The sequence below is a fragment of the Trachurus japonicus genome, chromosome 5 (genome assembly GCF_045865225.1).
Source record: "Trachurus japonicus isolate A0001 chromosome 5, Traja_1.0".
In the NCBI taxonomy this organism is placed as follows: Eukaryota; Metazoa; Chordata; class Actinopteri; order Carangiformes; family Carangidae; genus Trachurus; species Trachurus japonicus.
The window spans coordinates 15,349,436-15,364,673 of NC_140911.1; the positions used below are offsets into that span (position 1 = coordinate 15,349,436).

At 39.9% G+C, this 15,238-nt stretch overlaps 1 protein-coding gene and 1 non-coding gene across 2 annotated transcripts; both read left to right on the forward strand.

Moving 5' to 3' along the window:
• The first annotated feature begins 922 nt into the window (after window positions 1–922).
• slc60a1a (solute carrier family 60 member 1a) lies at window positions 923–15,043 on the forward strand. Its single transcript, XM_085776514.1, has 10 exons — window positions 923–1,320; window positions 3,627–3,825; window positions 5,020–5,274; window positions 7,329–7,458; window positions 7,541–7,656; window positions 8,143–8,316; window positions 11,220–11,367; window positions 11,975–12,045; window positions 13,155–13,275; window positions 14,118–15,043. Exons 1-10 carry the CDS (start codon window positions 1,091–1,093, stop codon window positions 14,168–14,170), a joined length of 1,497 nt encoding a protein of 498 aa, XP_085632640.1. The 5' UTR covers window positions 923–1,090; the 3' UTR covers window positions 14,171–15,043.
• On the forward strand, window positions 10,243–10,315 carry trnaf-gaa (transfer RNA phenylalanine (anticodon GAA)). Its single transcript has one exon. It is a non-coding gene; the product is annotated as a tRNA-Phe (tRNA).
• Window positions 15,044–15,238: the final 195 nt, after the last annotated feature.

Below are 15,238 nucleotides of genomic sequence, written 5' to 3' on the forward strand. Positions count from 1 at the left end.
TTGAACACTTTGTCTTCATTGATAAACAGTAGCTGGTTGATCTGTCTTGAGGTGCTAAAATACACATATATCTTGTATATATCAAAACTGTTGACATTACTAATTGCAGTGTCTACATTGTGAAACTCCAACCTCTGCCACCTCTTTAAAAACATCCACTGAACACACAATGATCTTTTGATTTACTCACATGGTGGATTGATTGCAGAATGACATTAGACAGCGTATCAGTGCATATCAAAACACAGTCTAGTGCTAAATCTAGGCATCAGAAGGATCAGAGTGATTATTGGTCCACAAGTCAAAGGTTTAAGGAGGTTCTACATTCAGATCCACACACATCATTCAACCAGTCCCTGACCAAATGAAGAAGCAAAATCTGTTAAATATTAACCCCATTAACCCCCAGCATCATATTATAATGTACTGTATGACATAATACATAGATATAATAATAATAATATCAAATGAATAATTAATTGATATAAAATGAGTATAATTAACACCAGACCAACAACCATAATATAAATCTAAACGAATATCATACTATGAATAATTTGGAGTGATCAACTAAGTTTATACACAGTCCAGTAACAGTAAAAGAAAGAAAGAAAGAAAGAAAGAAAGAAAGTCCCTTCCAGAGAGCACCCAGCTTGTTTAATTATGTCTTTGTTAGTAAAAACAACACAGTAGAAAATAAAAAAAATGTATCTTGTTGACCAAGATCTTACATTACTTCTTCAACTGTCGGCCGTCATGTCATTTACATTTATCAAAACTTTATAAAGTGCTGGGTGAAAAAACACCCCAAACACCCACATCTCAGAGAAAAATGATCTGAAAGCAGCCTGATAGAGGGCGGGACCTTGCGATATCATCCAATCAGCATCACGTCCGTCAACAGGAGAACTGGCACTCAGGCAGAAAGTGCCCCGGCGGAGTAACTCCTGAGCTCTGTTTACTCTCTCCGGTGACATTTTGTTTTCCCGGTGTGATACAGCTCCACTCCGACAGGGTGAATGAGCAGCTGGCAGCAGCTGTCTGGTCTCCGCAGCTCCCAGGACTTCCAGCTTCCCCTCAGACCGACACCATGCTGCTGGACGAGCGGATCTGGTCTCTGCTCAGGCGCCACTGGCACCAGACCCTCACCTACTGGAGCGTGTTCTTCAGCTTCGGCCTGTGCATCGCCTTCCTGGGACCCACCATCCTGGACCTGAGGTGTCAGACCCACTCCACCCTGCAGCAGATCACCTGGGTCTTCTTCTCCCAGCAGTTCTTCCTGCTGGTGGGCAGCAGCATGGGAGGACTCTGTAAGAAAACGTGAGTCTAGTTAGTGAGCGTTAAAGTGAGGGGGATGTTTCATTTTTACACAGTCACATCTCTTTGTTAGTGGCATTCAACAGTGATTTCATTCAACTTTTCACATCTGAAGGAATGTGATATCCCTATAACTACTTAGCATTGACTTCCCACACACCATATAGCTACTGTGTAGTTATTACATCTTGTAGGCAGAATAGCCTACAGCTGTAATATTTTAGGGGTAATTAAACAGCATGTGTTTTGGCCCATTCAGCAGCTGCAAACATGCCTGACATTGTTTTATCTAATTTACACCAATTATCCTCATTTATTTGGTTAAATTGTTTTGAACTTCTGGATAAAGCTAAAGTTACCTCCGCATGGTCTCACAGACCACAAAACAAGGTCATATACCAATTTCCTCCATGCTAAGTATTTGCAGCTGCCCCTAACCCTTTTTTTTTTTTTTATCCCTTTCTTAAATCAGTTAATTCATATTTTTCCTTCATTACAGCAGGTAATGTACATGTCAACTTTCACTACTCCTTTTCATGCAGGTTCCTCATTATAGTGACTTTCCCACTAATCCCACCGGTGCTTTTCAAATCTGCTTTTACTAAAGCTTACATTAAACTGGTCATCAGTTAGTTTATTTAACAGAAAAGTAATTGGCAGCTATTAAGATTACTGAGTTATTGAGTCATTTCTCATGCAAAAATACTGAATATTTCATAGTTGCTGTTCTTTAAATATTTAGGATTTGCTGCTTTTTACTCATATAAACCGAATAGCTTTGGTTACCTTGGGCATTCTTTGCACTCACTGATCAAATGAATTGCCTGATTGACTGAAATGAAAATTAAAAGCTTTAATACATAACATTCACAACATAAGATGAAAAACACCCTTTATTACTGTAATAGCGTCCCTTTATGCTTATTTTCTACATTGTCACATTCAAAGGTTTTAGCTCAGTTTTAGTTCTATTTTTTTAGGAAGGGATCACATATACGTTATATTAGATTTTAGAAAAACCCAATAGGGATATAGGAAAAGAGAAACATTTACATGCAATGTGTGCATTCTTAAGTCAAATAAATACTGTATCAGTGTAGTGTATATTGTCTAACATGTGTATTGTTTCCTAACCAGAAAATGGGCTAAACTATCCACATGTCCAGAGTCCAGTCTAACTCCAGACAAGAGCTGTTTGATCATGTACTATGACCTTGTCCCACTGAGGACAAAACCCTGAGGAGATGACATTTACAGAAATTAAACCTCTCCTAACAGGACTGTTTAAATCTATGGATATGGAGTATTTTGATGACGGCATTGAGAGTTCGGCCCTGGACAGTTAGACTGAATTGTAAATTTGCCTGGCAAATCGGTATTATTCAAATGGCAGACAGGACTGCACCAGACCTCACACTTTGAGCAGCCACCACTGTGACCTGAAGTGGATAGACATGTTTTAGCTTGGTCAACACCTAGGTATGATTTCTATCTCGTGTGTGATACATGGAACAGTATTTTTAACACATTGTCTTTGCTTAGGAAAAACTTTGCTCTCTATAAAGGCTCTTTATCTCATTACCTTTTCTCTTGTGTAAAACGTGCGTCACTCAACCACCATCACATTTCTCCAGACTGTGTCAGCTGAACTTCTGATGAGAAACACAAACACATATCATCTCTGTTCTCTCTGAACTACTTTATTATGCTCATTAAAGGGAGTATTTCATCACACAAGTTGACACACTCTTACAGTTTAGCAAGAACCACCTGACAGCTGCCCCATACAGTATAATATTATTACAATCTGTGACACAGCAAACTGGATTAAAAAATTGTCATGTTAAACAAAGTCGACTATGTTTCTACATGGTCAGCTGCTTTAGTTCATCACATGCTTCACAGCTTTTCTAAAAGTTACTGTATATAGGACAAGGTGAACTGGAGAGCGGGAAGTTGGCACATTAATCTTGCAAAGGGAAGATATTGTGTAGGTGTACCGAGGGCATGAGGCCTGTGATAAACTAACTGGGTAAATAAAAGTTATTTGAACAGCAGACCATCAAGGTGACTTTAACTGCACCAACAACAAGCTGGAAATACCCGCCTGGCCCGGGCTGAGTTACAGTAGTCTTCATTTCAATAAGAGAGTTGTACAGTATGTAAGTAAATATTTAGAATATGTTTAAGACACAAGCACGAAACTGATGCCTCAATTTGCACTTCTCAATGACCGGATATTTGTCATTGTGATCTGAATACACTAAATGATGTTGTGGGTGTTTGTTTTGACCCTGTGTCTTCTCCAGACCTGTGTGCTCCTTGTCAGCGCTCTTGTCCTCCACTCTCATCATCTCACTGGTATTTGCCATCATACCGCTATGTTACCATGTGGGGCTTTTGTCCGTCGCCATGGCACTCGCTGGCACAGCCATGGGGGTGATTGACACTATTGCCAACCTGCAGCTGGTGAAACTCTACCAGAAGGACTCGGCCATCTTCCTGCAGGTCAGTGGAGGGTTACGGTCGGGAGAGGGGCAGCAGTGAATGTCTCTGTGTTTGTATTTTTATGTTAAGCACAAAAGCAACTGAGGATGTTCGCATGAATATATAATAGGGCTGTTCGATTTTGCCCAAAAATAAAATCTCGATTTTCTTCTCTGAAAAATCGATTTCAGATTACGATTACGATTTTTTTGTTAAATGACAAACTATTTTGTGTGCTGTTTGTGTCTTTTTAAATGGACCTAATGGACCGTGAGAGCTGTAACTGTGTAGTGGAAAAGGGCCGTTGGTCTTTTTGGCAATGAAATCCTCACTGGTCTTAGCAAAATGCCGACATGCTTGTTTACAGTGGGAGAGCCGTGGGAGAGTGTGATGGGAGGAAGGAGGCAGCAGTCATTACGATAATTCAGCGCAGCCCAGATTCATGAACGGGGGCTTACCGTAATTACCCTAGTTAGAGTAAAAAATCGATTTTTACGATTTCAAAAAATCGATTTTTACACTTCCAAATAGTCGCGATTACGATTTTAAATCGATTAATCGAACAGCCCTAATATATAAAACTTAAAAATTTGAAAAATAACACAGTAAAATATTACAGTCTGTTCAGGTTTATTTACTTTATTGCCGAAGGAAATTTAACTGGTGACACTGGTTTAGTATACAGTTTGGTTCAGGTTTGACAAAGATTCATTAGTACTTTTAAACACTACTCAGTTTGTTTACATGACAGTTAAAGAGGAACTAAGCAGGATTCTCCCGTGGTTATGCTACATTTTTACCCTAATTAAAAAGCTCCGGAGTGCATGATAGTTAACTACATGACTTGCAACTTGTTAGGAGTGAGAACGGAGGCTCTCTGCCTTCCACCTGGCGTCTCATGGCTGAAAGCCAACCTTGCAACATCAGTGTAGTACCTGGCCACCGGCCCGGTGTCCCAGCTCTTGTCTCTGCGCACCGCGACACAAACACACTCCATAACCCGTAATCTTTTGTTTATGACACTTTAGACTACACAGATATACAGGTCGTAACGTTGTATATGTTATATAACGTTATCCACCGCTCCATGGATTGATTTTTCGCTGGCTTCGTTAAAAACAAATGCACATGGCCAGGCGGAGGGTTAGCAACGCAGAGGAAAACTTCACTGATGTATTAACTCTAAACTGGATATTTGTCAATGTTTCTCCTCAGGCCTTGCATTTCTTCACTGGCCTGGGAGCGCTGGTCAGTCCTCTGGTGGTTGATCCATTCCTGTCAGATGACAACTGTGTTCTGAGCACCAACTGGACCGCCAACTCATCCTCCTCCTTGGACCTGCAGCACCTCCGCAGCAGCCTCGCCGGGCATGGAACAGCACTGCACAACGTTTCCCAGTATTCTCTGCACACTGAGGGTGTCGTCATCACCAGGGTATCCTATGCATTCTGGATCATGGCTCTTATCAACGTGAGTTCATGGTTTCATAATGATGCTGCAGAAATTTGTACAATTCACACTAGTAGGCTATGACTTATTCAGTCTAATAGCCTATATTGGATCAAACATGCATTACTTGTGGATGGGAAAGTGACAGGAACTCTCTGTTAAGGTTTGATAGGAAGCAAGGTGAAGCTGTTTGATGATTGATTATGACATGAAATTTCTGAATTGGTATTCAGTAAGAGCAGCCTCCATTTACATTTACACTAACCAGCTACTTTATTAGGAACAACTTGCTAATACTGGTTTGGAGACCTTCCCCAGAAGTTTTGGTCCATGTTGACATGTTCTGCAGATTCGACAGCTCTATGATGAGAATCTTTCAATCCACCACATCCCAAATGTTCTCTATTGGACTGAGATCTGGTGATGGTGGAGGCCATTTGAGTACAGAGAGCTCATTGTCATGTTCAAGAAACCAATGATTGGAGCTTTGCAACATGTGATCCTGCTGGAACTAGCCATGAGAAGATGGCTACACTGTAAACACTCATAAACACACAGACACCACTTTGAGCCATCGAGGTAAGGCAGGGTGGACCCATGCTTTCGTGCCTTGTTTAATCTGCTATTTACATTTTTGTGAGACGATGCAAATATACTATTCTTAGCTGATAGGAGTGGTAATAGGTGTGGTCTTCTGCTGCTGTAGCCCATCTGCTTCAAGGTTCAGTATGTTTTGTGTGTTCAGAGATGCTCTTCTGCATACCTTGGTTTCAACCAGTCACTGTTGTCTTTATATCAGCATAAAGGTAGGGAGGGGAGGAGATCTTTTTACTGTATTGTTTGAAGTCCTCTTCACACCCCGATTGCAACCGATTAATCAAATGCCTTTTCACAAAAATGAAAAATGTCAGTCACCTGTGAAACTGACAATCCCGTAAAAATATCACCCAATCATTTTGAATGCCACAAACAAATTCATCTATCAAACTGCCATCTGCCCCTCCCTCCCCCCTCTGCACGTACCCCTCTTTGTGACGGAAAAGCTTCTGCTGCCTTGCAAAATTCAGCAAGACAGTTGCAGCAACGAGAGGTCTGAAGTTGCTTGGACTTTTGAATTGTGTATTTTCAAAATGTAGCCTGTTCGAACTGTTTTTCCAGGATTTCTTTAAACCAGCCTGGTCATTCTCCGCTGACCTCTGGTATCATCAAGCCATTTTCTCCCTGAGAACTGCCACTTACTGGATATTTTCTCTTCTTATGAGTGACCATTCTATGTAAACCCTCAAGATGGTTATGTGTAGAAATCCCTGTAGATGAGCATGTTATGATTAACTCAGACCAACCTGCCTGGCACCAACAACCATGCCACATTCACAAAATCACTTTAATCTCAACCACGTCTACATGCCAAAATGCATTTAGTTGCAGCCACGTGATTGGCTTGATAGATATACATATGTCCCTATGGGGACAACAGCAGCCTGACATTGCCATTTCTACATTTAACAAGTTCTTTATGATAGAATTAATCACACATTTGTATATTCCATCATCTGCTGTTACCAAAAACTCTAAGATACGTTTGCACTTGGGGTGTGTGGAAATTACAAACTGAAATCATTTGGTCTCAGACCTGTAGGCCATTAAGAAAAAACAAAACTTGTTACATTACCATCGACATCAACATTTTTTCTTGTTGGGCTTTGTGAAAATAATAATAATCATTTTGTTGGTTCATAATTATATATGCGTATCCCATGACCATGCACGATTTCATATCACAAATGACCTAAATTGAATTTAATGAGATAATATAATTTTAAACAGTGTTTTTGCTCGGCGCCACTCACAATTGAGTTTCCAGTTCCAGTGTTCACACACTATGAGCCTGAGAAAGAAGAAGAAAACAAATACAGCTGAGTTTTTCTATTTGAAATTGATTTGTTCTCAGCAGAGGATGAGATAAGACAGCATGGCTTCTATTTTTATGAGAGGAGGTTTCACAAATTCAATCAACTGAGAGGAAGTGATGACGGTGGGTTTACAAAAGTCACTTTTTGCCCTCCCTCTGATAGCTCCCTGTGCCGACAGCAGTGCTTGTGTTGATGTACCATCAGAGGTTGCTGCCTTGCTTCAACAAGAGTCCTCGCCTCCTGGACAGGGGCTCTGTTTCTAGCACAGGCACCACTGGGGACTCTGGCCAAGGTAATACATCTCACTGTGTGTATGTCTGAGACCAAACTATACAAATAAAGTGGCGAACCTTTCAGTATCCCTGTCCCTCCAGGACATGGGGGTGGGACTGCCTGCTGTAACTTTGCCAAACTCCGTGGACGCCCTGCTACTTTCTTCATCCTCCATGCTCTAGGGGGAGCCATCCTCTTCATCACTGATGGAATTATAGTAAGAATTCCTGGTAATGTCATACACATTAAACACCATAGATATACTGTATATAAGAAGACTAGATGACTCCCCTGACGCTGCGGCCCAATGACACGGCATCGCCACACAGCCGCCATCTTGGCTAGGTCAGCTCTCTCCCTCAGAACATTAAACCTATGGTGCATGTTCTACAAAAAAAAACTGCTCAGTTTTTGACAGATCTATCATGCATGCCCACATGTCTGTGCGGGCCGGAGATGCACAGATACAGAATGATATTGCGTTGGTCGAGCCAAAAGCAGAAAAATCTATTTGTGGCGGACATAATTTATTTGTGGCGGGCCACCACAAATAAATGAATGTATGGGAAACACCAAGCTGATACGTTACTGATACACTAAGCCTGTTTGTGTAAAAAAAAAAAAAAAAAAAACTTAATGTCAGACTAAACTTTGACTAGAATTAGCTTGGTGCAAACCTCTCATTGTTTCCCTTGTCCCACAGGGCTCTTATGCTGGTTTTGTCTACACTTACGCAGTCTCCCCTCCACTGCTGATGGGTCATAAGACTGCAGGCTATCTGGACAGTATATTCTGGGCATCCATCACAGCAGGAAGACTGGCTTTTATCTACCTGTCCTACAAATATGAAGCACCTAGGCTGCTCATCTTCAGTCTGGTACAGTATGAACACACTTTTAAATGACAAATACATACAATGAATACAATATTCAACATTACAGTGAAGGGAATAGTTCTCTTTGTTTGATATTTCAAGAGACTTTTAGTTAAGTAACCATAAGTAACCCCCCTGCCTGCAAACACATGCTCAGGAATGGCTGATACATCAGCTCCAGTATCTTATCGTAAAGGTTGCTTTTTTGCCTTTCACATTGATGTCAGTTGTAATGTAGTGAGGCACACGCCCTGACTGAGTTCCGTAGGCATGAGTTGAGTTGTAACCCAGCATTGTAGTTACACCGTTGATATGCGGAGCAAAAGTAAAGTTCTTAGCACTGAGCACAACCAGTGTCTCCCATGGTTCATCACGGCTTAACATCTATACAACAAACACCATATATGCATATGCATTGCATCCACAGCTATTTACTGGAATTTGCCTCCTCTCTCAGGTCTGACTGCTAGCGTCAAATTTCTTCAGACTGCCTAGCTCTTTACTCCTTCATGTTTTAAAGTCAGTGTTTGTCCTGTTTGGGATAGATTGTAATGGTGGTTCTAGCGAGCCTTCCTCTTTCTTTTCCTTCCTCCATGCCATGAATTGTGAATGAAGACACCAAAACTCTTAGCTTAGCAAACCATGAAATTTTACTACACCACACCGCCTTTCTCTTTTTCTGATTGCATTTACTCTTCTGACCCACTCGGATATATCAAGAGATGAACCTATCCCATTCAATGAATTGCTGGTCACATATTTGACAGGAAATTGAAAAGTTATAATAGATATAACAAAATAGAAAATAACTTCAGTTTTTCAAGTTTTTTTAATTGCTTCTTTATTATCTGGCTCTACTCCTTCCTTATGACCTTGTGGCTGAATAAATCATTGAGCTTCTCTTGTTTGTGATGGTGAAGAACATTTCCAGCTGAGTACTGCTTTCTGACATTGTAGGTGGGGATACTTCTCCATTAATGTTCTCCTCAAAGTTTCTGCCTCCCTTTTCAGTTCTTCTTTCACTTTGGGGTTGCTCAGTATCTTTGAGTTCAATTTCCATAGTGTAGATTTATGGTCATTACTAATATAAATGATCATCTTTACTGGCATATTACCACCAGCGTGTCAATTGTTCCAGTATCATGTGGCTGAATTTTGAACTGGTCTCTCTACCCAAGCAGCAAGTACTGCTTGGGTAGAGAGACCTCCCCCTATCACCAATTTACCAACCTTTAGGGAGAGCCCATAGGGAAAGGTGTCCTGAAATCAGATCGCAGATGTTATTGTCTCTGCAGTGCAGCTTGTGACCCATCAAGTAAGATTCTCGGTGCAGATATGGGCAAAAGTCACAGCTGTGTGTCATGCACTGGATGAAGGGGGAAATGCATGTTATATACAATACATACTAGTGCACTTCATGATGACCACCACAGTTTGAGAAAGGATCTGAAAGACGATGAGGAAACTGAGGATCCTCAGTGGCCTGTTTCAACTGTAGTTGGATGGAGGTATCTATTTCACTTCACATTCAGGGAAAGAGGATGTGCACGTGTGTGGTCCTCCACCTGGGCCTCTTATTACTTCTTCTCACAGCCTCCCTGTGAGTTTTTCAGTTTTTCAGTTGGGAAGGCGTCAGACTGAATCGGTTTTCGGCAAAGGAAGGTCTTTGACTTGACACCTTTCCTTATAGTTTGTAGCTGTGGACTCGATTTAGTCTGAAGTCCTTGCCTATTGTGATTCCTACAGAACTCTGTCTTCTGATCTTCTCACCCCAGGAAATTAGTGCTAGTGGTTTACCTTTCGGTACGACACCCTTCGTTTGCAGGCGTCCCTGGCATTTCTTGTCCTTTTTTCACTTTGTATTAGGCTTTGGATAATGGGAAAGTCATTGAGTTTCCAGCCCGACAGACTCCTTAATAGCTTTTCTGTGCCGAAATAGCTCAGTTGGGAGAGCGTTAGACTGAAGATCTAAAGGTCCTTGGTTCGAACCCGGGTTTCGGCAGAACATGCTCTTTGACTTGACACCTTTCCTTAAAGTTGGGAGCTGTGGACTTAATTTAGTCTGAAGGGTAAACCGAAAGGTAAACCGCTAGCACTAATTTCCTGTGGTGAGAAGACAGAGGTCTGTAGGAATCACAACAGGCAAGGGCTTCAGACTGAATCAAGTCCACAGTCTGTTGTGATTCCTGCATACCTCTGTCTTCTCACCACAGGAAATTAGTGCTAGTGGTTTACCTTTCGGTTCCACAACCATCGTTTGCAGGTGTCTCTGTTGTGATTCCTACAATCCTCTGTCATCTGATCTTATGTATCCTGTTTCCAAAGCATTGAGCAAAGCCCCTATGTCAACAATATAAAGAATGAAAAAAAAAAGCATGTTTCTAATTTCACTTCCTTGTTGTTACATCAAGAACCACCAGTAAGGGAATCATTGATTCATTACTGTAATCAATTAATTGGCATGTGCCACATCAGGTAGAGCAAGGTGGTTTCTTAAAATCCATAGTTTTTAAATCAAAACAATAGTATGAAATTATTGTGCCACATTAAATATTTTCTGTAAAATCAGTCCTTGGCCTTCATTTGTTTGCCAAAATTGCGCAATTTGGGAAAATGTTGTGTTGTGTGGAATTGTGACTAAATAACACGTTTCTTTACGTGTTGATCACTTAACCTGGCATGCCTAAATATCTTAATATCTAACTCCAGACTCACCCATAGTTTCCAGTATTTCTGTATCTACCGTATTCTTCTGCTTACCATCTCTTGCATATTATGGTCTTAATATGTTCTCACCGAATTCAAATTGGCAAATCTACTGTTTAGGGTGTCAAAATCAGTTTCTGCAGGTTTTACAAATACATAGACTTGTGCATTTACTCACACACTGTATCTTTATGTTTCAGGTGGGAGTCATAATGATGCAGTGCATGCTGTTGATTTTCTACACAAGCTGTGTTTTTCTCTTCATTGGTACCTGTGTGTTGGGACTGTGCATCAGTAGTGTGTTTCCTTCCATGCTGGCTTACACAGAGGACATACTCGACTACAAAGGTTAGAAAGACAGACACACTCTTTCACAATTTGTGACATGCATATTATCAATATCAACTCATCTTGGACTTCATATACTTTATAGACTAACTTGTTAGACTAACAGTGCTCAATCACACTCAAATACTCAGTAACGTTTAAATGTACATTTATAAACAAATGCTGAAATAAACAGATACAAGATTGATAAACTGTAAGATATTTGCCAAAAAAGTAAATAGATAATACAGATAATAACACAGATTCTTTACATGTATTTATTTATTTCTTAAAATGTTTAAATGAAACTACTTGATTTAGCTTCAGCTTCATGTATGAATGTCTAATCAGACTTTTCTTTATTAAATTATAACATTTATTTGAATATAACTGAATTAAATATAACTTGATCAATTAAAATAAATCTAATATAAATCATTCATTCGTTTCAATATTTTTGACTTATTATGTATCATTGTTGCATGTAATGTGCACTTATTTTTTAATTGTATTTTAGCATCAATTTACATTTTCACTTTATGTGTTGATGAATAAATAATTTGCAGTCCTCTGTAACAATTTCTGCTGGCTTTTTTTAAGACAATATTTTGTCTCTTTCATGTCAAAGGTTGTGCCACAACTGTCCTGGTGACCAGTGCCAGCACAGGAGAGATGATGTTACAGCTGCTTGTTGGATTGGTAAGAAGTATTTCATGACTGTGTGTGAATGTGTCCTTTTGTTTGCAGTAATGATTAAATTCAATACAATAGTTCTTTTGATCTTTAGATTTTTTTTTGCCAACGTTTTCTTTGCATTTATTTTTTTGATAAATCATTTCATTCAATTTGCTTTACTGTGTCTGTCTGTCTGTCATTATTTTGGGACAGGCTTTTATGTATCACCAATGCAATATTTCATGGTTTCAGCCAGGGCCGGCCCCTGGCATAAACACTCTATGCGGTTGTTTAGGGCCACAGCCGTTAGGTGGGGGGCCACATGATCAGAAAGGTACCGGGGTTCATCAAGTCATTTAAACATCCTGAGGTCTGCATGTGCACGCTATGAGCTTTATATGTAATGTGAAGTCAATATGCAGCTTCTTTTATCTCACATTTGAGACATTTGGTGAAAACAGAACGGCAGAATGACAACATTTGTGCTCAAAAAGCAATCTTACAAAACTTCATTTTAGACTTGTTTTCTACACGTATCTATTACTGTATTCATATCCTATTTCAAGCACCAAAACAGTTCATTCTCATGACTGAAGGTGTGTTTTCACAAGGGATTTGAAATTTTACAAAAAGCAGACCTCAAATTTCCAGCATTTGGCCTAAATTATTTCTTTCTACAGCGTTCTAGGACAAACTGGCCTCAGTGTGCTTACAGCGGAGGTTCTAATATTTAGACATGAAACACTTGAGTATTGTTACATCTGCAAGTATCTGGTGTTAAATTTATGAAAATATGTAAAAGTCGAGAAAATGGCCTCAAACCTCAGAGGGCATCAACATGTCTGTATTCTGTTTTAACCAGTGATTTGGTGTTTGCGCTTAGAGTGGGCCACAAACAACAATCTTGTTTAGGGCCACCAAAATCCTAGGGCCGGCCCTGGTTTCAGCAACATTCAGAATCCGCCTGCAGCAGGGTGTCCAAGCATTAATCTGGTGGCAGTGACCTGTGTTGGAGTGAATGAAGCGGAAACGCTGCTACCTGTGGCTACCAGTTATGTAGCCACATTCCAGGGTCGATTGAAGAGATTAAAAACGACTCTGTGTGTACTGTACGTGTGTACTTTTGTGTGCAGGTTATCCACAGTTGGGGCAGTTACGCTTTCCTGTTGTGTTGTACAATATCCTCCTTCATCGGCTTCTGCCTTTTCCTCCTGTTCCTCTATGTTCAGCACCTCCACAGAGAGTGCCATACAGGTAAACACAGATCAGGTAGGCAGCACATATCATGAGAGAATGAAACTCCAGTCATAAAAAAAATCAGTATATCTGAAAGAAAAAGGATGTACCTTTTCAGGAACGCTGATGTCACGTGGCATTGTATGGCTAAGATGCTGTGGTGAAGGAGAACAGGCAGCAATACAAACAATACACGTCAGTGAGTGTACATAGTGTGAATCAGGGTGTGGGTTATCATTGAAAGAAATGTTTGTGTCAGTGTTGTGAGATATTGTAGGTGGGGGAGGTTAGCTTTGAGTTGACACATTCCCTTTACCTATTTTAAGATTGTCTACTGTTTAGTTTCTGCTGCCATGGCAGTCATTGTGGAAGCTGTGAATAACCACCACACAAACTTTAGCAAATAAGCACATGCATTCATGCAGCTATATTCATAGGTTTTCATATAAGAATTGTGTGTTTATTAACTTAGATTGAGCTCTTCTAAACCTACAGTAGTCATGCTGTACTGCTATGGTTTTACAGTAATCCAGAACAAAGTGAACAAAAAGAACGAAAAGGTGGGATATTCAGTTCAGTTCAGTTAAAGGGTTCAGTTCTAAGCACAGAGGTAAACGCACTCAAGATGCATTAAGGACATTTGAGATCACACAGTAATGGTGGCAGGGTTTTTATCTGATCTGATTTGAGGGAGTAACTCCGACATTTCAAATGCCTCCTATCAGAGTCTTTGAGATCAGGGTGTTAAATTTCATATTTTGTGTAAATGTAATATTTTTTTGGCTGGTGTTTGAACTTAATCAACAGCCTGCAGTATGTCGGTCCTCATTTTAATCAATCAATCTTGTTTTTCCCCTCAGACTCATTCAAAAACACGGACATGAAAGAGAAGCCACAGACAGGAGGCTCATGATCCGAGGCTCGCTGAGGGACAGTGCAGTGCAGCGAGGACAGTGAAAAAACTGCGTGAGAACAATCTCAGGGAAAACTGACATTCCCTAACTTTGCTTTTTATTTGCCAGGATGAGCTTCATGCTGGCCTTCTCCAGCTGAATGTTTCTGACCTACAGAGTCGACCTTATGATCAACAAGCAGCTCAATGCATTATACAATACTTGAATGATTGTTTTTGGCACAAATACTTCCTGCAGCAAATTATAACTCTGTTGTAGGCAGCATGATTCAAATTACACTTTAATGATTAATAACTTTTCAGTACAAATGTGAATGTGTGGTGGAGATGAATGAATTATTTTCTATATAAATATGACTCATCTGTGTAGTAGGTGGTTTTGTGGTTTACTGGGTGGCAGAGGGTCAAACATTGACAACACAACATACTGTGTAATGACAGGAAAGAGAAGATGTGGCAAGTTAAACATCTTTTATTGGTCTCACCCATCCATTATAAACACTTCCTCTACACCTCTCATACATCAATATGCCACTTAAGACAAGTAGCTTGTAAACATTTGAAAAAGCGTCAAACAAATAGAGAACTGGACAGAACAAAGCAAGAACTGTGTCATTTCATTTTCAAACAATATTTTACAATTCAAGGTAAGTCGAAGGAAAAACATCAGAAGATACAAATGAAGAAATATGCAAATGACAAGTCCAAGATGACTTAATGGAGAAAAGTTTTTAAATGGGCTTTGAGGTCATTTATCAGCTATTTAAACCTTTATTAAAGTTAATGCAAAAATGCAATATAAGCAACCAATTCTATTGGGCTTGACTATAAATTCAAATAAATAAATATTGTGTGGTAGTGCCTAATTACAAATTATTGTAAATTATTCGATATGTACTGTAGAAGATTAAATTTAACTCTGTTTTGTGGTATAAAATACTAAGTGCATAATTGTATCCTCCCTTTGGGAAAATATACATTTTTCAGTTAGCAAACGTCAACGAGTCATCAAAGAGGAAATCTGAGTCATAGAAAAGCGACAGAATCCAATACTACAGGAACCCCCAA